This window comes from Diceros bicornis, chromosome 13, assembly GCF_020826845.1.
Source record: "Diceros bicornis minor isolate mBicDic1 chromosome 13, mDicBic1.mat.cur, whole genome shotgun sequence".
NCBI classification, from domain to species: Eukaryota; Metazoa; Chordata; class Mammalia; order Perissodactyla; family Rhinocerotidae; genus Diceros; species Diceros bicornis.
Window position 1 is genome coordinate 49,680,414 of NC_080752.1, and position 25,633 is coordinate 49,706,046.

A 25,633-nucleotide genomic window follows, 5' to 3' on the forward strand; every position below is an offset into this window, starting at 1 on the left:
AGGCATATTACCTACCCCTACTCTAGGGTATAGTATATTGGAAGGTGATTGTTCAGGCCTAGGGTGTGTACATTCTCTACTTCACTAGAAATGCAAAACTTATTTTCCTAAGTAGTTTTATCCATTTACACTTCTGTCATTGGTTAGAGTTTTGGTCACTATGCCTCTGGCCAACACTTGATATTATCAGACGTTTAAACTTTGTCAATATGATAGATAGAACATGGAATTCATTTTTTTTTAAAAAAATGCATTTCTCGGGGCCGGCCCGGTGGCGCAAGCGGTTGGGTGTGCGCGCTCCGCTGCGGCGGCCCGGGGTTCGCTGGTTCGGATCCCGAGCGCGCACCGACGCACTGCTTGGTAAGCCATGCTGTGGCGGCGTCCCATATAAAGTGGAGGAAGATAGGCACCGATGTTAGCCCAGGGCCGTCTTCCTCAGCAAAAAAAAAAGAGGAGGATTGGCGGATGTTAGCTCAGGGCTGATCTCACCAAAAAAAAAAAAAAAGCATTTCTCTGAATAATAATTTAATTGAACTTATTTCACGTTTATTGGCCATTTCTGATTCCTCTTCTGTAAAATGCCTGTTCAATTAAATCTATTGCCTACTTGCTATTGGATTGTTCTTTTCTTAACTGAATTATAGGAGTTCTTTGAATATTCTGAAGAAGAAACTTGTCAGTTATAAATATTGCAGATAACTTCTAATTTGTACTTGGCTTTATAAAGTTTTTCATAAGCAGAAATTAATTTTAATGTAGTTGAATGATAAAAAAATGTATCAGTCTCTTCCTTTATGGTTGGCTTTTTTTTTTTTCATTTTATTTAGGAAAATCTTTCCTAGGCTGAGATCAGAAAGACCTCTATATTATTTCCTAAAATTTTTGTTGGTTTTGCCTTTTACCTGCAGCTCTTGAGTTATTCTAGAATTAATTTTTTATATGGCTTGGGTTAGGGAACTAATTTTATTTCTTTTCATAATGCTAACAAATCGTCTCACCATTTGTCAAATACCATTTCCTTTTCCTGGTGATCTGCAGTGCTACTCTATAGTGTGTATCTGTGGACTTTTTCCCACATTCTCGGTTACGGTTCCATTGGACTATTTGTTTATTCCTGTGCCAGTACCAGGTTGTTTTAATTAATTTAGTTATATAATATGTCTTGATAATCTGATGGTTCACATCCCTGAAAATTATTCTTCGGGGATGTTTTGCCTATTCTTGCCCCGTTCATTTTAGAAATATCTCGCCAAGTGCGTAACAAGACAAAATCAAATAACAAAATCTTGTTGAGAATTTGATTGGAATTGTCTTGAGTCTGTAGATCAACTGAGAGAGAATTGGCATGTTTATGATATTGAGTCTTCCTATGTATGAACTTGGTGTGTCTTTTCGTTTATTTAAATCTTTAATGCTTTCAATAAAATTTTATAATCTACTCTATAAAGGATTGTCTTGCAAGCATTTTATTTTATATTTTAGCATGTAAATCTTAGTTAATTTGAATTTTATTTTTGGATGTAGGATAAGATTGGGGTCCACTTTTTTTTTTCAGACAAGTATCTAATTGTGCTGCTATATGTTAAATAATTCATCTTTTCATCTAAGTAGTTGATGTTTTCATCATTGAACTGAATTGGCACCATTGAGATATATTTAAGTTCTATATATATGGGAGTCTCTTTGAAATTTCTATTACATTCTATTAATATTTATATATTAATAATGAATACTAAATACTAACATTTATTTCTATACCGGTATCATTGATTTTATTGTTTGTATTTATTATAACAAATATTTTATTACTATATATTTATTGGCTGTGGGGTATAGACATTTATCTGCTATACGTCAAGCTACTGTCTTAATTTTATTTATTTATTTATTTATTTATTTATTTATTTGGTGAGGAAGATTGGCCCTAAGCTAACATCTGTTGCCAATCCTCCTCTTTTTGCTCAGGAAGATTGGCCCTAAGCTAAAATCTGTTGCCAGTCTTCCTCTTTTTGCTCAGGAAGATTGGCCCTGAGCTGACATCCATGCCCATCCATGTGTGAACTTAACCACTTAACCACTGGGCTGGCCCCTTAGTTTTATTTTTTATTTTAAAGCTTTTCTTTAAGCTACTCCTCCACTAAATTTTAACATGATTTTATTCACTTTCCAAAAATACTCTGTTGGAATTCTAATTGAAAATGCAGGGGCCGGCCTGGTGACGCAAGCGGTTGAGTGCGCGCGCTCCACTGCGGTGGCCCGGGGTTCACCAGATCAGATCCCGGGCGCGCACCGTCGCACTGCTTGGCAAGCCATGCTGTGGCGGCGTCCCATATAAAGTGGAGGAAGATGGGCATGGATGTTAGCCCAGGGCCAGTCTTCCTCGGCAAAGAGAGAGGAGGATTGGCAGATGTTAGCACAGGGCTGTCTCCTCACAAAAAAAAAGAAAAGAAAAGAAAATTCATACATTAATATATTACTCTTGGAAGAATCAATATTTTTATTATATTTTTCTATTCAGGAACAGACTACATCTTATCATATAGATCTTACTTTATGCCATTCACTTAAATTTTATAGTGGTTTTCAAGTAGTGTGTATTGTGCTTTTCTTGTATCATTTGTTCTTAAGTATCTGGTTTGTGACCTTTTCAAATGGAGTATTTTTTTCATTTCTGGATTCTTATTGCAAGAATAGTCTTGCTATCTTACTCAATTCCCTTATTAAGTCTAGTAGTCTTTTAAAATTTAAGTTTGTAGTTTTCCCGACATAAAACCCTATCAACTAAAAGTATTCTTTTTTTTTCCCAGTGAGGGCTCAAATTATATAATTTATTGTTTTTGCTTAAACTTGTAGGATTACATTAAATGATATGAAGATAGTTGTCACCTTTGACTAATTTCTGATTCCAGTTAAGTAGTTCTCATATTTGGTCATTTAGGGCTAATTATTGTTGATTTCTGTCACATAGGCTTAGGCTTTATTACATTTTTTTTTAATCTTCCCATTTTACCGTGAGGAATGGCTGAAGAATATTAGTATTTATATATTGCTGGATTCAATTTGCTAATATTTTCTTAAAGACTTTCCTCACAAAGTTTGTGTATGATTAGAGTTATAGCTTTATTAAATGTTTTATAGAATTCACCAGCGAAATCATAGAGGCTTGGAGATTTCTTGGTTTGAAGTTTTAAGTTATGAATTCAGTTTTTCAAATAGTTAATAGGGTTATATGTATTTTATGTTTCATGTGTGTCAAGTTTCATCTTTGGTAAGTTGTATTTTTCAAGGAATTTGTCCTTTTCGTTCAAGTGGTCCCTTTGTCTTTTGAATTATAGTTCTTTTAGTGGGAAGGATAGTGGCTTTGCATTGTGATTTTTTTGCTGCATTTGCATTTCCCTGCTGACTGATGATGTCAAACATCTTTTCAGTGTGTTTGGTCGCCCTTCTTAAATGTTCTTTTGTGAAGTGTCTGTTCAAATCTTTGCCCATTTTTTTTTTTTTATAATTTTATTTATTTATTTTTTCCCCCAAAGCCCCAGCAAATAGTTGTATGTCATAGCTGCACATTCTTCTAGTTGCTGTATGTGGGACGTGGCCTCAGCATGGCCAGAGAAGCGGTGCGTCGGTGCGCGCCCGGGATCCGAACCCGGCCGCCAGTAGCGGAGCGCATGCACTTAACCTCTAAGCCACGGGGCTGGCCCAATTTGCCCATTTTTTAATTTGATTGTTTGTCTTTTTATTATCAAGTTGAAAAGGTTTTTTATATATCCTGGATACAAGTCTTCTGTCATATAGATCAATAGATAGAAATAGATGGGTATATCTCTATATCTCCATCCATCTGTATTTATGTATGTATCTCTTTCCATATCTCTTTCCATCCACTCATCCATCTATCCATCCATTCTCTTGTCTTTTCGTTATCTTAGTGGTGTCCTTTGAAAAGCACAAATTTTAAATTTTGATGAAGTCTCATTTTATTATTATTATATTTTCGTGATCTGTGCTCTAAGAAACCTATCCCAAGATCATGAATATTTACACTTGTTTTTTCCTAGAGACTTTATTGTTTTAGCCTTAGCTTTTATGGTTAGGTTTATTATCCATTTCGACTTAGTTTTTTATATAATGTAATGTAAGAGTCAAAATAAATAATTTTTGTATATGAATGTCTAGTTGTATCAGTGCCATTCATTGTGTTCTTTCTGATTAATTTACTTGGACATTTTTGTTGAAAATCAATTGATCTGTATGTTTGGGTCGGTTTCTGGACTCATTCTGTTCTGTGGATCTATATGTCTATCCTTAGGCAAATACTACACTTGATTATTTTAGTTTTGTATTCAATTAGATATTCTAAGTCATATTTTTCAGAGTTGTTTTGCTGTTCTAGATTTTTGTATTTTCATGCAGTTTCTTAGAAGCAGCTTGTCAGTTTCTATAAAAGAGCTTCCTGGGCTTTTGATTGGGATTGTGTTGGATCTGTAGATCATTTTGGGGAGAATTGACATCTAAATAATAGTTTTTCAATTCATGAATATGGTATATACGATGGCTTACTGTATTGGACATTGCAGATCTAAGCTGTCAAATTCATTTCCATAAAGTTGTTAATAATTTTTAAATGTATTATCATAAAGTTGTTCATAGTATTTTAAAATTGATTGCTATAAAGTTGTTTATAGTATTTTCTTAATTTATTTTTAGTCTATATGAAATCTTTAGTGCTGTCCCTTCTTTCATGTGGGATATCAGTAATTTGTGTCTTTTTATTCTCTCTCAACTTTCTTTGTATTAATTTTATTAAAATATTTTAAATGTAAAATACACATAAACTAAAATTTACTGTCTTAACCATTTTTAAGTGTACAGTTTAATAGTGTTGGTACACTCGCATTGTTGTGCTACCACTCTCCATAACTGTTTTCATCTTGCAAAACTGAAACTCTATACCTGTTAAACAACAACTCTCAATTCTTCCTCCCTTGGGCTGTGTCAGCCACCTTTCTGCTTTGTCTCTATGAATTTGACTACTCTGGGTATCTCATATAAGTGGAATCATACAGTGTTTGTCTTTTTGTGACTGGCTTATTTCACTTAACCTAATATCCTCAAGGTTCATCCATGTTATAGCATGTGCCAGAATTTCCTTCCTTTTTTAAGGCTGAATAATATTCCATTTTATGGATATACCACATATTGTTTATCAGTTGATCCATCAATGGACAGGGACTTGGGTTGTTTCTACCTTTTAGCTATTGTGAATAATGCTGCAATGAACATGGTATGCAAATATCTCTTCAAGTCCTTGCTTTCAGTTATTTTGAAATCATATAATTCTATTTTCAACTTTTTGAGAAACTACCATACAGTTTTCCGTAACAGCTGCACCATTTTACATTTGCACCAACAGTAAGGGTTCCAATTTCTCCACATCCTTGTTAACATTTGTTATTTTTGTTTTTTTGATAGTAGTCAGCCTAATGGGTGTGAGGTGATATCTCATTGTAGTTTTGATTTGCACTTCTCTAAGGATTAGTGATGTTGAACATCTTTTCATGTGCTTGTTTGTCATTTTGTATTTTTCTCTCTTTTTTTATGATCAGTTTGTTTGGAGGTTTATCAATTTTGTTCTTTTCAAAGATCTTGCTTTTGGTTTCATTAGTTTTTTTCCAGTGTTTGTCTGTTTTCTATTACATAGATTTTTCTTTTATCTTTATTATACCTTCTTCTTACTTTGGATTTAATTTTATCTTTTTCTAAGCTTCTTACAGTAGAAGTTTAGGTCATAGATTTTAGACTTTTTTTCCTTTCTTAAGGGAAGCATAAAAATCTGTAAGTTTCCCTCTAAGCCCCCCCCCTTTTTTTTTTTTGGTGAGGAAGATTAGCCCTGAGCTAACATCTGTTGCCAATCCTCCTCTTTTTTGCTGAGGAAGATTGGCCCTGGGCTAACATCCATGCCCATCTTCCTCCACTTTATATGGGAATGCCCAGCACAGCATGGCTTGAGAAGCGGTGTGTAGGTCCATGCCTGGGATCCGAACCTGGAACGCTGGGCCGCCGAAGCAGCGGAGCGTGTGAACTTAACCACTATGCCACCGGGCCAGCCCCTCTAAGCCCTTCTTTTACTGTACTTCTCAAATTTTGTTGTGTTTTCATTGTCATTCAGTTCATAATATTTTCTAATTTTCCTTGTGATTTCTTCTTCGACCAATGACTTTTTTTTTAAGAAGTATTTTGTTTTATTTCTAAATATTTGGGCATTTTCCAAATGTGCATTTGTTATTGAGTACTGATTTAATTCCATTTTGGTCAAAGTAAATATTCTGTGTGATTTCCACTATTTGATAATTCTACCATACAATATTTCCGTCATTTATTGTTTGATCTGTGTTGGTGATTGTTCCTTGTATACTGGAAAAGAATATGTGTTCTGCCATTTTGGGTTAATATTTTATAAATGTCATTTAGGTTCAGTTGGTTGACAGCATCTTTTCAGGTCTTTTATATTTTTACTTATTTTTCTGACTATTTTTTCAATCAATTACTGGCAGAGAAATGTTGAACTCTTTAACTATTATTATGGAGTTGTCTATTTTTACTTTTAATTTAGTCAGTTTCCAGTGTTCATTCTCTCGTGGAGATCTAGGTCTCCAGGAGGTGTCTTTTTCCTTCTATTAAAGAACTTTCTTTAACATTTCTTTGTCATCCAGGTTTCCTGGTAACATAATCTTTCAGCTTTCATCTAAAAATATTTTTATTTCGTGTTCCTATTTGAAGATTATTTTCTCTTGTTACAGAATTCTAGGATGACAGCATTTTTTCTTTCAGCACTTTTAAATTTAACGATTTTGGGAAAAAATTTATTTCTTCAAATACCCATCCCTCCAACTCCAATTAAACATATGTTGGCCTACTTAATATTGTGTCACAAGTTTGATAGTCTGTTCCTTATTTTTCAATCTTTTTTCTTTCTGTGCTTCTGTCTACATTGTTTTTGTTGTTTGTTTGTTTGTTTTTGTGAGGAAGATCAGCCCTGAGCTAACATCCATGCTAATCCTCCTCTTTTTGCTGAGGAAGACCGGCTCTGAGCTAACATCTATTGCCAATCCTCCTCCTTTTTTCCCCCAAAGCCCCAGTAGATAGTTGTATGTCATAGTTGCACATCCTTCTAGTTGCTATATGTGGAACGCGGCCTCAGCATGGCCGGACAAGCGGTATGTCAGTGCGCGCCCGGGATCCGAACCTGTGCCGCCAGCAGAGGAGCGCGCGCACTCAGCCGCTACCCCTCGGGGCCGGCCCCTCTACATTTTTTTATTGCTTTGTCTTCTTGTTTCACTATTATTTTCTCCTGCATTGTCTAATGTGCTGTTAACCCATCCAGTTAATTTTTCATTTCAGATATTATATTTTTCAGTTTTAGGAGTTCCTTTTTTAAAAATATAGTCTCTATTTTTCTCCTCTTTATGTTCATGTTTTCCCTTAAATCTTTTTACTTATTTGTCATAACTTTTTAAGTCCTGCGTGCTAATTCTAATTTCATTATTTCTATTATTTCTGGCCCCATTTCTGTTGGCTGAGTTTTCTCCTGGTTATGGCTATCATGTCCTGCTTTTTCAAACGTGTGATCATTTTTTTTTTTTTTTAAAGATTTTATTTATTTACTTTTCCCCCAATGCCCCAGTAGATAGTTGTCTGTCATAGCTGCACATCCTTCTACTTGCTGTATGTGGGACGCGGCCTCAGCATGGCTGGAGAATTGGTGCGTCGGTGCACGCCCGGGATCCGAACCCGGGCCGCCAGCAGCGGAGCGCGTGCACTTAACCGCTAAGCCACGGGGCCGGCCCATGTGATCATTTTTTATTGGATGCTGGTATTGTTAATGTTACATTGTTGAGTGTAGGATTGTATTTTCTTCCTTTAAGGAATGTTGAATTTTATTCTGACATGCGCTTAGTTTGCTTTGGATCAGCTTGATCTTTTTGAGACTTGTTTTTAAACCTTGTTAGGGCAGCTCTAGGGTTGACTTTACTTGAGAGTTAGTTTAGCCCTGCTCTTAATCTGTGACTTTTCTCCACTGATTCTCCCTGGTTTTTGACAAGATCTCTTTTTCTTTTTTAAAAGTAGACTTTAAGTTTTAGAGCATTTTAGGTTCACAGCATAATTGAGCAGAATGGATAGAGTTCCCGTATATCCCCTTACCTCACACAAGCATAAACCACCCCCACTGTCTCATGTGCTGGTTACTGTTTAACCAAAGAATTTCTAGTGCTCTTTCAATGTGTATTGCCTGTCTGTGGTAAGCTGTGCTGCAGATACTAGCTGCTTCAGCTTTCTCAATCTCTTGTCTCCAATTTATCAAGACTGGTGTGCTCTACTTGAGTGTTCTCTCTCTGTACTGGGGTTTGCTAAATGTTCCCAAGCAGAAAGCCAAGGTCAGTCACCTCATTTGTTTCCTTTTTCTCAGAGATCACAGTCTTGTGTTGCTTGTTGTCCGTACTCTGAATATGTTTGTTTCGTATATTTTGTCCAGTTTTTTACTTATTCACAGCAGGAGTATTATTCTGGTACCAGTACTCTGCCATGGCTGAAAGTGGATGGAGTTTTATGATCAGTTGATTGTAGCTAGTGCCCAATTGACAATCTCTGTTCTAAATCATTTTGGATTTAACTCAGAAATATTTCTATAGATGATTGTCCTAAGGAGTTGTCTAGACCTACTTAGCTCACTATGTTTTTCTAGCATAATGCTAATGGTACTGTGTGAACTACACTCAGCAATATTCCTGTAGATAGGAGTCAGCAGACTTTTCCCATAAAGGGCCAAATAGTAAACATTTAGGCTCTGTTGGGTGTGGCCAACAAATACGGGCTCTCATATATTCTCTTCTTCCTTTCTCCCACCCCCCTTTTTCTTTTGTCTTCTTCTTTCTTCTACTCTTCCAAAAATGTGAAAACTGTTCTTAGCTTAGGGGCCATCCCTTGGTCAAGGGCTGTAGTTTACCAGCCCCTACTGTAGATAAAGTTGTTCAAGTAGGATTTTTTCTTTCTTTGTTTAAGTATCTGTTGCTCACTGTCGCACATAATATGAGGTAGTAGAATTGGTGTATCTTGTGTTTAATGAGAGTAATAAAGTGACGTCATTAAAAGTGTACTGATGCCATTGAGGGCAAAGCAGTGCAGCTTACTTTGTTTCTACAGTTTTAAAGCCTTAAAAATGATTATTTTAACAGTGCATTTTTTCCTCGCTATAAGGATTAGGATAAAAAATTGGGCTCAGGACTTGAACAACTCCTTGTTTATCTGAATAGAAAGGGATACCAGCTAAAATCTGGTGTAACAAGAAGGGAGAGAAGATGAAAATTAAAGGTTTCATTTTATAAATAACATAATTATGTTACAAAAAATTTGAAATTAGAAGGAAGAATAGCAGGAATGTTGTGGAACTGTAGATTGGGACACAGTTGGAATTGTCTTTCTGTACCTCTGTGGCATTGTGCTTCTGCAGCTATTGGCATACATTACTTTTGCTTTTATTATTTTGTTAAAATTTTACTTTATTCTGCTTATAAAAGTAATATGCTCTCTGAAATATTGAAACATCATAAAAATATATGAATGTTTTACTCCATTAAATTGTATGATATTCTGTTGTGGTAATGTGTTTCAGTTTTAATAGACCCTGGACAGTTTCTAGGTACATACATACTGATTGTATCAATTTATAGATATCTCTGATCTTCTTGATCATTGCTTTCAGAGCACTATAAATAACAGTGAACATTCAAAAAAGTAGTCTGTTGTTTTTACTTTAGTTGTCCTCATAGTGAAGAACAAATGGTTATCTGTTTTATATGATGTTTTATAATGTGCTGTAAAATCACATTTTTATAGCCTTAATAGTGCACAAGTAGACTACTGAAATTGGTAAAATGTAACTAATTTCTATCAGAGGTGTTTCAAGTGTCAATATTTGTTAATCACCTTTTAGTAAGTTATAAAATGAGATTGTTCTGAATATGCCACTGGTTTCAAACTTTTTTTTCCTATGGGAACTAATAATAGCAAAAATTAGTGAAGGTAAGTTCTGTGACTCTCACCTAGGAGTCTCATCTCTCCTCATTGAATGTGTAGAGTGAACAAGGGCACCACAATAACAACACATACTTAAATGAAAACAAGAAAAGAGAGCTGTAGTCTTTAGTCATTTTCATCCCTGAGAGAACTCATTCATCTTCATTAGCAATTAACATAGATCGTAGGGATTGATCTGATTTAAGTAAATAGTTCATCTCTGGTGTGGTAAAGTGTTCAGTGGTTCATCTTTGTTGGTAGAACATTCAAGGAGCTGGTTGACCACCTGGGGGTTTTGTGGAAGAAATTCAACCATCCAATAAGAGGTTGGACTGGGTGAATCTGAAGATTGCTTTCAAACTCTTGAGTGCAATGATTTATCTGCACTTTGTTTATACGTGTTTCAAAAAAACTAGAGCCTGTTAGTTACTCAAAGTGTGGTTTGTGGATCAGCAGTGTTAGCATCACCTGGGAGTATGTTGGAACTCAAATTCTTGGCAGCTACCTTTGATCTACTGAACCAGAATCTTTGGGGGTGGAGCTCAGGAATCTATTCCCAGTAAGCTTAGCAAGAGATTCTGCTGGCCAGTAATCATTGAGAAGCATTGCTTTATTTAGCTCAGTGATCCTCAAGCATTATTGTGCACCAGAAGCAAAATTATCTAGGGGTGCTTGTTTTTGTTTTTTACATTGTTTTAATTGAGATAAAATTGACATATAACTTTTCAGTAGTTTTAGGTGTACAGCATGATTTGCTATATGTGTATATTGCGAAATGATTACACAGTAAGTTTAGTTAACATCCATCACCACTGTGTTTTTTTTAACTTTGAAACACTGTTAGAAATATATTTTACATTGAGACCTATGTGTGTGTATGTGTGTCTACACACACAAAAGTTTTTTGTAGCATTACTTATGGTCGCTCTGAATGATGTACTTTGTTTTCTATTCTAACCTATTTAAAAAAAAAAAAAATCCTGGCCCTGGCTCACTAGTGGGTTGATACCTGCAGTTTGAAAGAGGACTAGATTTTTGTAGTCTAGTTATTATTCCATTTCTATGAAAAGTTTTCTGTTGGTTATTGGCCTGTTAATAGCTAAGATTCTTTTTCGGCTTAGAATCATGAATAGGAATTAACCATTCTTTCTATTACTGTAAGTGTGCCCTGATGAGAATCAGGGTCTGTCATTAAGGGATGAGGCTAGAATGACTGTTAAGAAACATCCAGTATTTTCAGAGAAAGTCACATGATTCAGCTGTTGATGAATTGCATGCTTACTAAGAGTCAGTTGTTCCCAAACTTGTTTGTTCTTATAGTACTTGTCATAATTATATAATTTTAATTGCACTGTTTTTACACTAATGAAATTTACCCTGAAAAGTGAGTTGTTTCTGTGAATAATATGAATGCTTTAGGAAGAGTTACTAGGTAAGTCAGTAAAAACATGGAGGTCAGATATCTTTCATATCTCGTTTTACTTTAAAGAAACCAAAATTGCAGAAGATTGCATTATGGATGTGATTTGTTGGAGAAAGAACTCAAATTAGCATACCCATTCTCAAAGTCTTGACTGATCGTCAAATGATTGGCCAATGTGCTTTTATATATCCCATGTAAAAATAAATATTTAAGGCATATATGTTTCAATTTTTAATGATTCCTGGCTTTATTGGATTTGTAACTGTTGAACTGCATTCTTGATCTTATAGTTTAAAGAGACTTTATCATTTAGGAAATGTATTTAATTAAAAATTTTTTTTTTAAATTATTTTATTGAGGTCATAGTGGTTTATAACATTGTATAATTTCAGGTGTACATTATTATATATCAGTTTCTGTATAGACTGCATTGTGCCCACTACTGATAGTCTAGATATTATCTGTCACCGTACATATGTGCCCCTTTATCCCCTTCGCCCACCCCTCCACCCTCTTCCCCTCTGGTAACCACTAATTTGTTCTCTTTATCCATGTGTTTGTTGATCTTCCACATATGAGTGAAATCGTACGGTGTTTATCTTTCTCTGTCTGGCTTATTTCGCTTAACGTTAATACCCTCCCGGTACATACACGTTGTTGCAAATGGGACAATCTTGTCCTTTTTATGGCTGAGTAGTATTCTATTGTGTGTGTGTGTACACACACACACACACACACACACACACACCACTTCTTCCTTATCCATTTGTCAGTTGACAGACACTTGGGCTGCTTCCTTGTCTTGGCTATTGTCAGTAATGCTGCAGTGAACATAGAGGTGCATAGATCTCTTTGGATTGTTGATTTCAAGTTCTTTAGATAAATACCCAGTAGTGGGATAGTTGGATCGTATGGTATTTCTATTTTTAATTTTTTGAGAAATCTCCGTACTGTTTTCCATAGTGGCTGCACCAGTTTGCATTCCCACCAACAGAGTATGAGGGTTCCCTTTTCTCCACATCCTCTCCAACATTTGTTATTTTTATGGCTATGAATATAGCCATTCTGACAGGTGTAAAGTGATATCTCATTGTAGTTTTGATTTGCATTTCCCTAATAATTAGTGATGTTAAACATATTTTCATGTGCCTGTTGGCCATCTGTCTATCTTCTTTGGAAAAATATCTGTTCATATCCTGTGCCATTTTTTTTTTTTTTAAGGGAAAGATTCACCCCGAGGTAACATCTATTGCCAATCTTCCATTTTTTTTTCCTCCCCAAAGCCACAGTGCATGGTTGTATATCCTAGTTGTAAGTCCTTATAGTTCTTCTATGTGAGCCTCCACCACAACATGGCAATTGACAGACAGGTGGTGTGGTTCTGAGACCGGAAAACGAACCCGAGCTGTCTAAGCGATGAAAGTGCTGAATTTTAACCACTAGGCTGTCAGTCTTCTGCCCATTTTTTGATCTGATTGTTTGTTTTTTTGTTGTTGAGTTGTATGAGTTCTTTATATATTTTAGGAAATTAACCCCTTATTGGATATATGATTTGCACATATTTTCTCCCAGTTGGTGGGTTGTCTTTTCCTTTTGTTCATGGTTTCCTTTGCCTTGCAGAAGCTTCTTATTCTGATGTAGTCCCATTTGTTTATTTTTCCTTTTGTTTCCTTTGCCTGAGTAGACATGGTATTTGAAAAGATGCTGCTAAGATCGATGTCCAAGAGTGTGCTGCTTCTATTTTCTTCTAGGAGTTTTATAGTTTCAGATCTTACATTCAAGCATTTAATCCATTTTGAGTTAATTTTTGTGTATGGTGTAAGATAATGGTCTACTTTCATTCTTTTGCATTTGGCTGTCCAGTTTTCCCAGCACCATTTATTGAAGAGACTTTCCTTTCTCCATTGTATGTTCTTGGCTGCTCTGTCAAACATTAGCTATTCATAGATGTGTGGTTTTATGTCTGGGCCTTCGATTCTGTTCCATTGATCTATGTGTCTGTTTTTGTGCCAGTACCATACTGTTTTGATTACTATAGCTTTGTAGTATATTTTGAAGTCACAGATTGTGATGCCTCCAGCTTTGTTCTTTTTTCTCAGGATTGCTTTGGCTATTCGAGGTCTTTTGTTCCATATATATTTTAGGATCTTGGTTCTATTTCTGTGAAGAATGTCATTGAGATTCTGATTGGGATTGCATTGAATCTGTAGATTGCTTTAGGTAATATGGACATTTTAACTATATTTATTCTTCCAGTCCATGAGCATGGAATATCTTTCTATTTCTTTATGTCTTCTTCGATTTCTTTCAATAATGTCATATAGTTTTCAGTGTATAGATCTGTCACCTCCTTGATTAAGTTTATTCCTAGATATTTTATTCTTTTTGTTGTGATTGTAAATGGGATTGTATTCTTGACTTCTCTTTCTGCTAGTTTGTTATTAGTGTACAGAAATGCAACTGATTTTTGTAAGTTGATTTTGTACCCTGGAACTTAGCTATAGTTGTTATTATTTCCAATAGTTTTCTGGTGGATTCTTTCCGATTTTCTATATATAGAATCATGTCATCAACAAACATCAAGAGTTTCACTTCTTCCTTTCCAATTTGGATACCTTTTATTTCTTTTTCCTGCCTAATTGCTCTGGCCAAAACCTCCAGTACTGTGTTGAACAGGAGTGCTGAGAGTGGGCACCCTTGTCCTCTTCCTGTTCTCAGAGGGATGGCTTTCAGTTTTTCACCATTAAGGATGATGTTGGCTGTGGGTGTGTCATATATGGCCTTTATTATGTTGAGGTACTTTCCCTCTGTACCCATTTTATTGAAAGTTTTTATCATAAATGGATGTTGGATCTGGTCAAATGCTTTCTCTGCATCTGTTGAGATGATCAGGTGGTTTTTATTTCTCATTTTGTTAATGTGGTGTATCACATTGATTGATTTGTGGATGTCGAACCATCCCTGTGTCCCTGGTATAAATCCCACTTGATCACGGTGTATGATCCTTTTAATGTATTGCTGTGTTCGATTTGCCAACATTTTGTTGAGGATTTTTGCATCTGTGTTCATCAGCGATATTGGCATGTCATTTTCCTTCTTTTGAGTTCTCCTTGTCTGCTTTTGGTATCAGGATAATGTTGGCCTCATAGAATGAGTTAGGAAGTGTTCTGTCATCTTTGATTTTTTGGAATACTTTGAGAAGGGTAGGTATTAAATCTCCTTTAATGTTTGGTAGAATTCTCCAGAGAAGCCATCTGGTCCTGGACTTTTGGTTTTTGGGAGGTTTTTGATTACTGTTTCAATGTCTTTACTCGTGATTGGTCTATTCAGATTCTCTATTTCTTCTTGATTCAGTTTTGGGAGGTTGTTTGAGACTAAGAATTGATCCATTTCTTCTGAGTTATCTAATTTGTTGGCATATAGTTTTTCATAGTGTTCTCTTATAATCCTTTGTATTTCTGTGGTATCTGTTGTAATTTCTTCTCTTTCATTTTTAATTTTATTTATTTGAGCCTTCTCTTTTTTTTTTCTTAGTGAGTCTGGCTAAAGGTTTGTCAGTTTTGTTTATCTTCTCAGAGAACCAGCTCTTAGTTTCATTGATCCTTTCTATTGTTTTTTTAGTCTCCATTTCATTTATTTTTGCTCTAATTTTTATTATTTCCCTCCTTCTGCTGACTTCGAGCTTTGTTTTTCTTTTTCTAGTTCTGTTGGGTGTAGTTTAAGGTTGCTTATTTGAGATTTTTATTCTTTGTTGAGGTTGTCCTGTATTGCTATAAATTTCCCTGCTTTTGCTCCATCCCGTAAGAGTTGGTATGTTGTGTTTTCAGTTTCATTTGTCTCCAGGTATATTTTTATTTCTCCTTTGATTCGTTCATTGATCCAATGGTTGTTCAGGAGCATGTTGTTTAGTCTCCACGTATTTGTGACTTTCCAAGCCTTTTTCTTGTAGTTGATTTCTAATTTTATAGCATTGTGGTTGGAAAAGATGCTTGAGATGATTTCAATCTTAAATTTATTGAGGCTTGTCTTTTTTTCCCAGCATAAGGTCTGTCTTTGAGAATGTGCCCTGTGCACTTGAGAAGAATGTGTATTCTGCTGATTTTGGATGGAATGTTCTATATATATATAGTAAGTCCATCTGGTCTAGTTTTTCATTTAGTTCCACTATTTCCTTGTTGACCTTCTGTCTGGATGATCTATCCATTGATGTAAGTGGGGTGTTGAAGTCCCCTACTATTATTGTGTTGCTGTCAGTTTCTCCCGTTTGGTCTGTTAATAGTTGCTTTATATACTTTGGTGCTCCTGCGTTAGGTGCATATATATTCATAAGTTATGTCCTCTTGGTGGAATGTCCCTTTTATCATTATATATTGCCCCTCTTTGTTTCTCATTGTCTTTTTTATCTTGAAGTCTGCTTTGTCAGATATAAGTATGACAACACCTGTTTTCTTTTGCTTGTTAATTTGCTTGGAGTATCATCTTCCATCCCTCCACTCTGAGCCTGTGTTTGTCTTTAGAGCTGAGATGTGTTTCCTGGAGGCAGCATATTGTTGGGTCTTGTTTTTTAATCCATCCAGCCACTCTGTGTCTTTTGATTGGAGAATTCAATCCATTTACATTTAGAGTGATTACTGATATATAAGGGGTTAATCCTGCCATTTTTATCTCTTGTTTTCCAGTTGTTGTATATTTCCATTATTTCTTCTCCCTTGTATTTCTGACTGCCATTTCAGTTTGGTGGTTTTCTGTGATGGCTTTCTCATTTATCTCTTTATTTATGATTTGTGGCTTTACTCTGATTTTTTTAGTGGTTACCATGAGGTTTGTATAAAAAATGTCATAGATGTGATAGTCCATTTTCTGATAGCCTCTTAGGTTCCACCCCTTTCCTCTTCCCCTTCTATGTAATTTTTGTCACAAATTGTTCTTTTTTGTCTTGTGAGTTTGTGACTGAATTGAAGTGTTTATAGTTTTTTTGTTTTAGATTTTTAAATTAAATTCAATTTTTTTATTGATGTGATAATAGTTTATAACATTGTGAAATTTCGGTTGTACACCATTATTTGTCTGTCACCATAGAAATGTGCCCCTCACCCTTTGTGCCTACCCCCCAACCCCCTTCCCCTCTGGTAACCACCAAACTGTTCTCTCTATCGGTGTGTTAGTTTATCTTCCACATATGAGTGAAATCACGCAGTGTCTGTCTTTCTCTGTCTGGCTTATTTCGCTTAACATAATACTCTCCAGGTCCATCCATGTTGTTGCAGATGGGACGATTTTGTCTGTTTTTATGGCTGAGTAATATTCCATTGTGTATATATATATATATATATATATATATACACCACATCTTCTTTATCCAGTCATCTGTCAGTGGACACTTGGGTTGCTTCCACTTCTTGGCTATAGTGAATAATGCTGCAGTGAACAAAGGGGTGCATAAGCCTCTTTGCATTGTTGATTTCAAGTTCTTGGGATAAATACCCAGTAGTGGGATAGCTGGATCATAAGGTATTTCTGTTTTTAGTTTTTTGAGGAATCTCCGTACTGTTTTCCACAGAGGCTGCACCAGTTTGCATTCCCACCAGCAGTGAATGAGGGTTCTGTTTTCTCCACAACCTCTCCAACATTTGTTAATTTTTGTCTGGGTGATTATAGCCATTCTAATGGGTATAAGGTGATATCTTAGTGTAGTTTTGATTTGCATTTCCCTGATGATTAGTGATGTTGAACATCTTTTCATGTGCCTATTGGCTATCTGTATATCATCTTTGGAAAAATGTCTGTTCATATCCTCTGCCCACTTTTTGATCATGTTTTTTTGTTCGGTTGTGTGAGTTCTTTATGTATTATGGAAATTAACCCCTTGTCAGATATATGAGTTGTAAATACTTTCTCCCCACTGGTGGGTTGTCTTTTCATTTTGATCCTAGTTTCCTTTGCCTTGTAGAAGCTCTTTAGTCTGATGAAGTCCCACTTGTTTATTTTTGCTTTTGTTTCCCTTGTCCGAGCAGTCATGGAATTCGAAAAGATCCCTCTAACACCAATGTCAAAGAGTGTACTGGCTACATTTTCTTCTAGGAGTTTTATAGTTTCAGGTCTTACCTTCAAGTCTTAGTTCCATTTTGAGTTAATTTTTGTGTAGGGTGAAAGGTAATGGTCTACTTTCATTCTTTTGCATATGGCTGTCCAATTTTCCCAGCACCGTTTATTGAAGAGACTTTCCTTTCTCCATTGTATGGTCTTAGCTCCTTTGTCGAAGTTTAGCTGTCCGTAGATGTGTGGTTTTATTTCTGGGCTTTTAATTCTGTTCCATTGATCTGTATGTCTGTTTTTGTACCAGTACCTTGCTGTTTTGATTATTGTAGCTTTGTAGTATATTTTGAAGTCAGGGATCATGATGCCTCCAGCTTTGTTTGTTTTTTCTTAGGATTGCTTTAGCTATTCGGGGTCTTTTGTTGCTCCATATGAAATTTAGTATTCTTTGTTCTATTTCCGTGAAGAATGTCATTGGGATTGTGATTGGGATTACATTGAATCTGTAGATTGCTAATTTAGGTAGTATGGACATTTTAACTATGTTTATTCTTCCAATCCATGTGCATGGGATATCTTTCCATTTCTTTACATCATCATTGATTTCTTTCAATAATGTCTTATAGTTTTCATTGTATAGGTCTTTCACCTCCTTGGTTAAGTTTATTCCTAGATATTTTATTCTTTTTGTTGCAATTGTACATAGTTTTGGTGTGTGTGTGTGAGGAAGATTAGCCCTGAGATAACATCCAATGCCAATCCTCTCTTTTTGCTGATGAAGACTGGCCCCTAACATCTGTGCCTATCTTCCTCTACTTTATATGGGACACCACCACAGCATGGCTTGGCAAACGGTGCGTCCGTCCGCACCTGGGATCCAAACCTGCAAACTCTGGGCTGCTGCAGCGGAGTGCAAAAACTTAACCGCTAGCCACCAGGCCAGCCCCTATATAGTTATTTTTGATGCTTTCTTTCCCTTTGTCTTTTATAATTATTTACTAGCCTATTCTGATATCGAGCTGCAGTATTCTGATTCCATCCATCTATCTCCTTGCTGAAGAGGAGTCTCCTTTTGTAAACCTTTGCTTTTTAGTTTCAGTTGGGAGGGCTCCTTTCAACATTTCTTGTAAGGCAGGCCCAGTAGAGATGAACTCCCTCAGCTTTTGTTTATCTGAGAAAGCTTTTATATCTCCATCATATCTGAAGGATAGTTTTGCTGGATAGACTATTCTTGGCTGAAAGCTTCTGTCTTTCACTATTTTGAATATATCATTCCATTGTCTCCTAGCCTGTAAGGTTTCTGCTGAGAAATCTGCTGAAAGCCTGATAGAAGTTCATTGGTAGGTTATTTTCTTCTGCTTTGTTGCCCTTAATATTTTTTCTTTGTCATTGACTTTTGACACTTTTAATATTATGTGCCTTGGAGAATGTCTTTTTGCATGATGTAATTAGGAGTTCTATTGGTTTCGTGTACTTGTAAGTCCAGTTCCTTCCCCAGATTTGGGACGTTCTCAGCTATTATGTCTTTGAACAAGTTCCCTGCTCCTTCCTCCCTCTCTTCTCCTTCTGAAATACTTATAGTCCTTATGTTGCTTTTCCTAATTGAGTTGGATATTTCTCAAAGAATTTCTTCATTTTTTAAAAATTTTATTTCTCTCTCTTCCTACACCTGTAGCATTTCTGTATTTCTATCCTCTAAATCACTAATTCTGTCCTCCATAATGTCTACTCTATTTTTTATGGTTTCTAGATTATTTTTTCCATCATTCATTGTTCTTCATATCCAGAATTTTTTTTTTTTTTTTTTTTTTAGAGTTTCAGTCTCTTTGGTGAAGTATTCCGTCTGCTCATTAATTTTACTCCTGAGCTCATTGAACTGCCTTTCTGAGTTTTCTTGTAACTTGTTGGGTTTCTTTATGAATTTTGAATTCTCTGTCGTTTAGATTGTAAATTTCTGTGACTTTAGTATTAGTCCTTGGAGACTTGTCATTTTCCTTCTGCTCTTAAGTGTTACTATAGTTCTTCAAGGTGTTTGATGAATTGATCCTTTGCTACTGCATTTGCGGTAGTATCAGGTCACAGATTCTCCCTGCCACCACTAGGGGGGAGGGTGCAGGCACTGTGTTTTCTGACTTGGTCCCATCTGCTCTAAGTTGTGTTTGCAGGGCTGTTTGCACGCTGGCCGCAGCTGCTTGATGGGTCACACACACATGTGCAGGCAAGGCCTCTGTGCTCCATCAGTGGGTCGGTCTCTTGTGGGCAGGAGCGCTGTGATTGGCAGCAGACTGGCTAGGCTCCTGCACTAGGTAGGAGGGAAGGGGCACTTTCTTTCCTGTGTGAGCCAGCTCTGTGCTCCCTGGAGGTTTGGCTGACCTGCTGCTCTTAGTGGATGGGGCTTCTTCACAGGGGCTGAGCCACCACCACTCCGTTGGGAGTGTTCCCATGGGTGCGGCCACTACAGCACAGTGGGCGCTCCCATGGGCTGGACTACCACTCTGAAAGCATTCATGTGTAGGCCCAGCTGCCCCTGCCTCCTCTTATAGTTGCACCGGCTGCTGTGTGAGGACCCGTGACCTGGATTGCTGCCACCAGGGAGGAGGAGGGGTCCTTTCGTCTAGTTCCTCTGCTTCTCTGGGATCCAGTCCACCCACCTTCAGATGTATGGCTGCATGGATCTCTCAGGCATCCTATTGTGCTGTGTAGGGAATCCTCTGTTGGTTAATGAATGTCCATTTAGTTGTAACTTAGATGGGAGAGACACAGGGAACAACTTACTCTGCCGTGATGCTGATGTCACTCCAGTTGTATTTTACTGAATAATAATAAATTGTCTCTTAGAGATATTTCACTGACAAAACAATGCTAATTTAAGCTTTTATTTCAAATGAACCAAGATTATCTCATTTTTATGCTTATTGTTTATTTTTGCATTCTTTGGAGTTTGTGTTTTCTTTTCTTTTTATTCTTTGTTCCTTTATATGAGAGAAAAGCAACCTCAGATAATTGTTAGACACCTATGACTTCTAAAGTTGAAATAATAATTGATATTAGTTTATTTCTGAAAATTATGCTTTGATTAAAAACAAAAACGTGTGAGAGGAATTAAGTAATATATTGGCAGTGAAAGTAACTAACAGCTCTTTCACAGTGTTCATTTATGTGGTTATTGGATTCTTTAGTTGATGATTGTACCTTAAAATGAAATGATTCTTGGGTATAGTATACAAGTATCAGTTTGCCACTAAAGCAAGGACTAAGAAGGAGGACAGGGAGTAAAAGTTGACTTGGCATCATGAAATTTACTCTCATTATCAAACACAAATATTGTACCTAAATTGCTTGAGATACCTTTCATTCTCCTTTCATGAAATCTAACAACTTACCTGCATTTAACCCATGTACTCCTTTCATTCTTTTACAAAGGAAGTTTATGTACTGATCACATCCCCTGTTGCACAAAGATTTTCCTTCTGTATTCTTTAGTTATTCTTTTTATTGGATCCTGTCCATGACCAAACTATAAGATGTAATATTCTCCATCCTAAAAAAAAAAAATCTTTCCAGAAAATAAAAAACCAACAAAGAAAACAAAACAAAGTCAAAAAAACTCTTGACTCCAGATTTTAGTTGAGTTTCTGCTCATTTTCTTTAATTTAGAGCAAAACCCCTCTGAAGAGTTGTCTATGTTTAAGGTTCCCAAGTTCTCTCCTCTCAGTCTCTATTGAGATCATCCCACTGCAGCTTGTACACTTATTTTCCCATGATACAGCAGCTCTTGTCAAGTTAGAAGTTCATTTCAGCTTTGCCAATATTAATAAATTTATTTATTATCTCAGCAGCATTCATTATGGTTGGTCACTCCTTCCTTGTTGAAATATTTCCTTCTCTTAGCTTCTATGACATCAGTCACCTAGTTTTCCTCCTCCCTCATTGGCTGTTCCGTCTTAGTCTCTTTTCTTGATTCCTTCCTTTCTACCAGATTTCTAAATGTTGAAGTATCTCAGGACTCTCAACTCTCTTCAGTCTGTAGTAAATAAACTCACTAGGTGATCTTTATCTAGTCCCATTAATTTTAAGTACCATCTCTTTATTGATGAGTCCCTATGTCATTTCTCGGCCAAAGTCTCCTCTTTAACTCCTCTTTAATATATCCACTTCCTTCTTGATATCTCTAAAGATTTAATAAGGTTCTCAAAATTAACAGGTCTAAAACCACATTATTAATCCTACCCCTTTCAGTTTGTTCCTCCCTTAGCATTCCCATCTCCAGAAATGGCACTCTGTTGTGTTGTCCTTGACTTCTTTCATTTCCAGCTTCTCTTATATCAGGAAATGCCTCTACCTTCAAAATGTACCCAAATCTGACTACTTCTTCTCATATCCACTATTACTGTCCTGGTCTTAGCCACCAGTTTTTGCTTGGATTATCGCAGTAGCCTCCTAACTGGTCTTCCTGCTTCTGTTCTTCGCTCCCTGTAACATTTAACAGCCTTAAAGTAGTCATACAGAAGCTAGGGTCATCCTTATAAAATATAAATCATGTTAATCCCTCATCAGGATCTTTTAGTGACTTCCTTTCACACTTAAATATGTTGCTTTTTTTTTTATGGTCTGCATATTCCTAATAGACCTATCCTTTGGCTTTTTTCTTTTCTCATTTTTTAGCACCTCTTGCTCATTCAGTTCCAGCCATACAGTCCTTGCTTATCCTCAGATATGCCAAGCATGTTCACAGTATCTAAAAGCTAAGAATCTTTCATGAGCAATTTGTGCTTCTCAGTGTTTCACTAGTTACTGTGATTCCTAAATATAATATGTTGTGTTTTGTTCTGTAGATCTAGGCTCTGAGAAACAGAAGGTGTTTCTTTAGTGTTTGATTATATGGGTCACAAGGATGAGTAGAATTCTGTTCCATTGAATTACATATATTAATACAGCTGGCACTTAGATTTTAACCTCATAAGATTTTATGCAGCCTACAAATTCATGTGATAACTAGCAAAATTGCAAATTCAAATTAAATGCTTTGTTACAAATTGCCATCTCTGAAAAAGCTTTAAATCTTGAGTGCAGTCTCAAATAAGGATAAAGAAATTTTTTTCAATTGACAATAGATGAATGTGCTTCAAAACTCAAAGATACAAAAGAGTATGCTTTGAAAAGTTAGTGTTTCTGTCTTCCAGCCACCCAAATCTGGTTTTCATAGAAAAATCAATGAAAATATTTTTTATGTGTAAACAATTATACATAAACGTAAATTTTTAAAAATACAGTTGTGATAGCATAATATATGTAGGTATATTCTTCCTCACGTAGATATTTTTACTTAATTGACCTTGGAAACTATATAAAGCTGCCTCATTCTTTTTAACAACTATGTAATAGTCCATTGTGGGTTATGTACTGTAATTAGTTTAGCCTCACTGATGAACAGGTAGGCTGTTTCCAGTCTTTGCTGCTATAAATGTTCTTTTTCATAGATGTTTTGTGAGATTATATCTATAGGATAAATTCTTAGAAGTTGAATTGCTGGGTCAAGAGGTATGTGTATTTCAAGTATCATAAATATTGCCTGGTTGCTCTTTATTAGGCTTGTACCAGTTTATACTCTGACTGATAGATATTATTTGACTACAGGGGTTGGCAAACTTTTTTTCTGTTAAGGGCCAAGTATCTTATATATAGTAAATATAGTAACGTTTTACTATTAAATAATATATCGATACATTAAATATAAATATTTATATTTACTATTAAAATTTAAAATTTTAATATTAAAAATAGATATATAAAAATATATTAAATATAAATAAATAGTAAATATCTTAGGTTTTGCAGCTCACATATGGTGTATGTCACAAACTCTTCTTTGTATACTTTTTGGTCTTGGGCCATATTCTGACAGCTTTGGCCTATGGCGTCACTGCCAAGCTGTTATCAAAACCTTTTGTCATTACCAATCTGCTATGTGAATATGGTATCTCATTGCATTATTAATTTGCATTTCATTTGTGAGCAAAGTTCAACCTTAGTGTTTCCTTTCCTGTGAAATATTTGTTCGAATCCTTTGCTTTTATATATGTATTTGGTTGTTTGTATCTTTATTAAACGATAAGAGTCTGACCTTTTTTTGTTAGGAAAGTTACCATTTGTGATATAAAGTGCAGTAAAATCTTTTTAACCAGTTTATCCTTAATCTTTTTGTTTGGTTTGTGTTTTCTTCTCTTTAGGAATTTTTTAGTCACATTTGATCTTTTAGTCTTTTATTCAATAAATTGGTCTTTTATTCTGGATTTTGTGTCATCCTTAGAAAGGCTTTTCCCCACTTTAAGACTTAAAAATAATTTTTCCATGGTATTATTATTAGTAGTAGTATTAGTGTTTTATTTTTTATATTTAATCCTTAAATACCTCTGGGTATTATTTTGGTGTGAGTTAGGGATCCAGTTTTTCCAAGTGGCTACCCTTTCCTCCCAATACCATATCCTGAATTTAAACATAGAGTTTTGAAAGTTTTTTGCAATATTACTGTTTAGTACAGTCATGCGTCACTTAATGATGGAATTTGTTCTGAGGAATGCATCAACACAATTTTCTTGCTGTATGAACATCGTAGAGTATACTTGCACAAACCTAGATGGTATAGCTTACTACACACCTAGGCTATATGATACTAATCTTATGGGACCGCCATCGTACATGTGGTCTGTTGTTGACCAAAATGTTGTTATGCAGCACATGACTGTATTGACTTCTCATATACATGAAATGCATATTCCTCCATTCATGGAACAGTTACTGAGCACATATTATGTGGTCGGGTACTAAGGATAAACTGTTGTATAGAGAAGGCCCTAACTCTGACCTTTAGTTGCTTACAGTCTGGTAGATTTATCACACTATATGTATGTGTGTGTTTTAACATTCTGCTTCTTTATTTCTATTTTCTGCCTAACCTTCTATTATTATGAGAATTTTCAAATAAATGGAACAATTGAAAGAACAGTACGATGAATATCTATAATATTGTGCATGCTCTCTCATCTCCCCCTGCTTCTCTCTCTGTGGTATGCCATGTGAAAGTAAGTTGTAGATATTCCTAAGATTTTAGCATCTGTTGTTTGAATTGACTATTATTTAGTTAAGTAAAAATGGTGATTTTCTAATATTATTTTTTTTCCTCTATTTGTTTTTTTTTTAGTTCTGCGAGGAGGGGGAATCATAGCTATCTTTGTCATCATTTTATCCCTAGATTCTAGCACAGTGCTTACCAGAGAGTGGTTTCACAATAAATATGTGCTGAATGAATGAGTGAGTACTTTAAGCAGTGGGGAGCTGTTGAAGGATTTCAAGGGAAGGTATAATATAAAGTGATTTATGGTTTAGAAAGATAATTCTGATGTCTTTATGGAGGAGGGCAACTTGAGGAAAGCTTTCATTTGGGCCCTGTATCAGGTAGGACTTCATTACAAGTACTCCAATGCAAATTAACTTAAACAAAAAGAGGAGTTTATCCTGGGTCATGGAATCCAGGGAATGATTTGAAGAACTAACCACTTGAAGACTTCAGGAACAAATAAAAACAAGACTGTTTGTGACTGATATTTTCACTAATAATCTTCCCTCTGTGTTTTTATCAGTTCCAGTTTGTCTGCTTTTGGACCAGTTAAATGCGATTTGGGGGTAGGGTTTGTAAGAATATAGTTGCCTTCTAGATAGCCATATGGATTGAGTTGCTGCACTGTTAACAGGAAGAGATGTGGAGTGTTGGAATGGTGCCAAGTAGAGGAGATGGATTTGAAAGGTAGTAAGTAGTACAGTTGACAGAATTTGTCCAGGGGGGAGGAGAATTAGAGTGGTTCTCTTTTCTGTCTTGAGCAAACTGATAGCTTGGTGATACTGTTAAACAAGTAGTGGAAATACAAGAAGAGTATGCTTGGAATGGGAACATGATGAGTTTGGTTTTAGAGGTACTAAGTTGGAGGTCCCTAGAGGGCCTGTAAGAGCTCGCTGAATACAAATAAACATCTGAATCTTGGAAGAAAGGTCTAAGCTAAAGTGCTTAGGAAGTCAACAGCAAAAGTCAAGGCTATGGTGGTG

The 25,633-nt window shown here is 35.8% G+C and overlaps 1 protein-coding gene across 7 annotated transcripts in view; it reads left to right on the plus strand.

Annotated features, from left to right (window-relative positions):
• The window catches only part of ZMYM4 (zinc finger MYM-type containing 4), a 149,813-nt gene that overhangs the window by 68,954 nt on the left and 55,226 nt on the right, over positions 1-25,633 (plus strand). Inside the window, exon 2 of one of the 7 annotated variants that reach the window (XM_058553638.1) lies at positions 24,735-24,844. The exons of the other annotated variants lie outside the window; for them this stretch is intronic. Within the exon in view, the coding sequence (XP_058409621.1) occupies positions 24,841-24,844 (4 nt within the window). The 5' untranslated portion in view covers positions 24,735-24,840. The remainder of the gene's footprint in view (positions 1-24,734; positions 24,845-25,633) is intronic. 7 annotated transcript variants of the gene reach the window in all.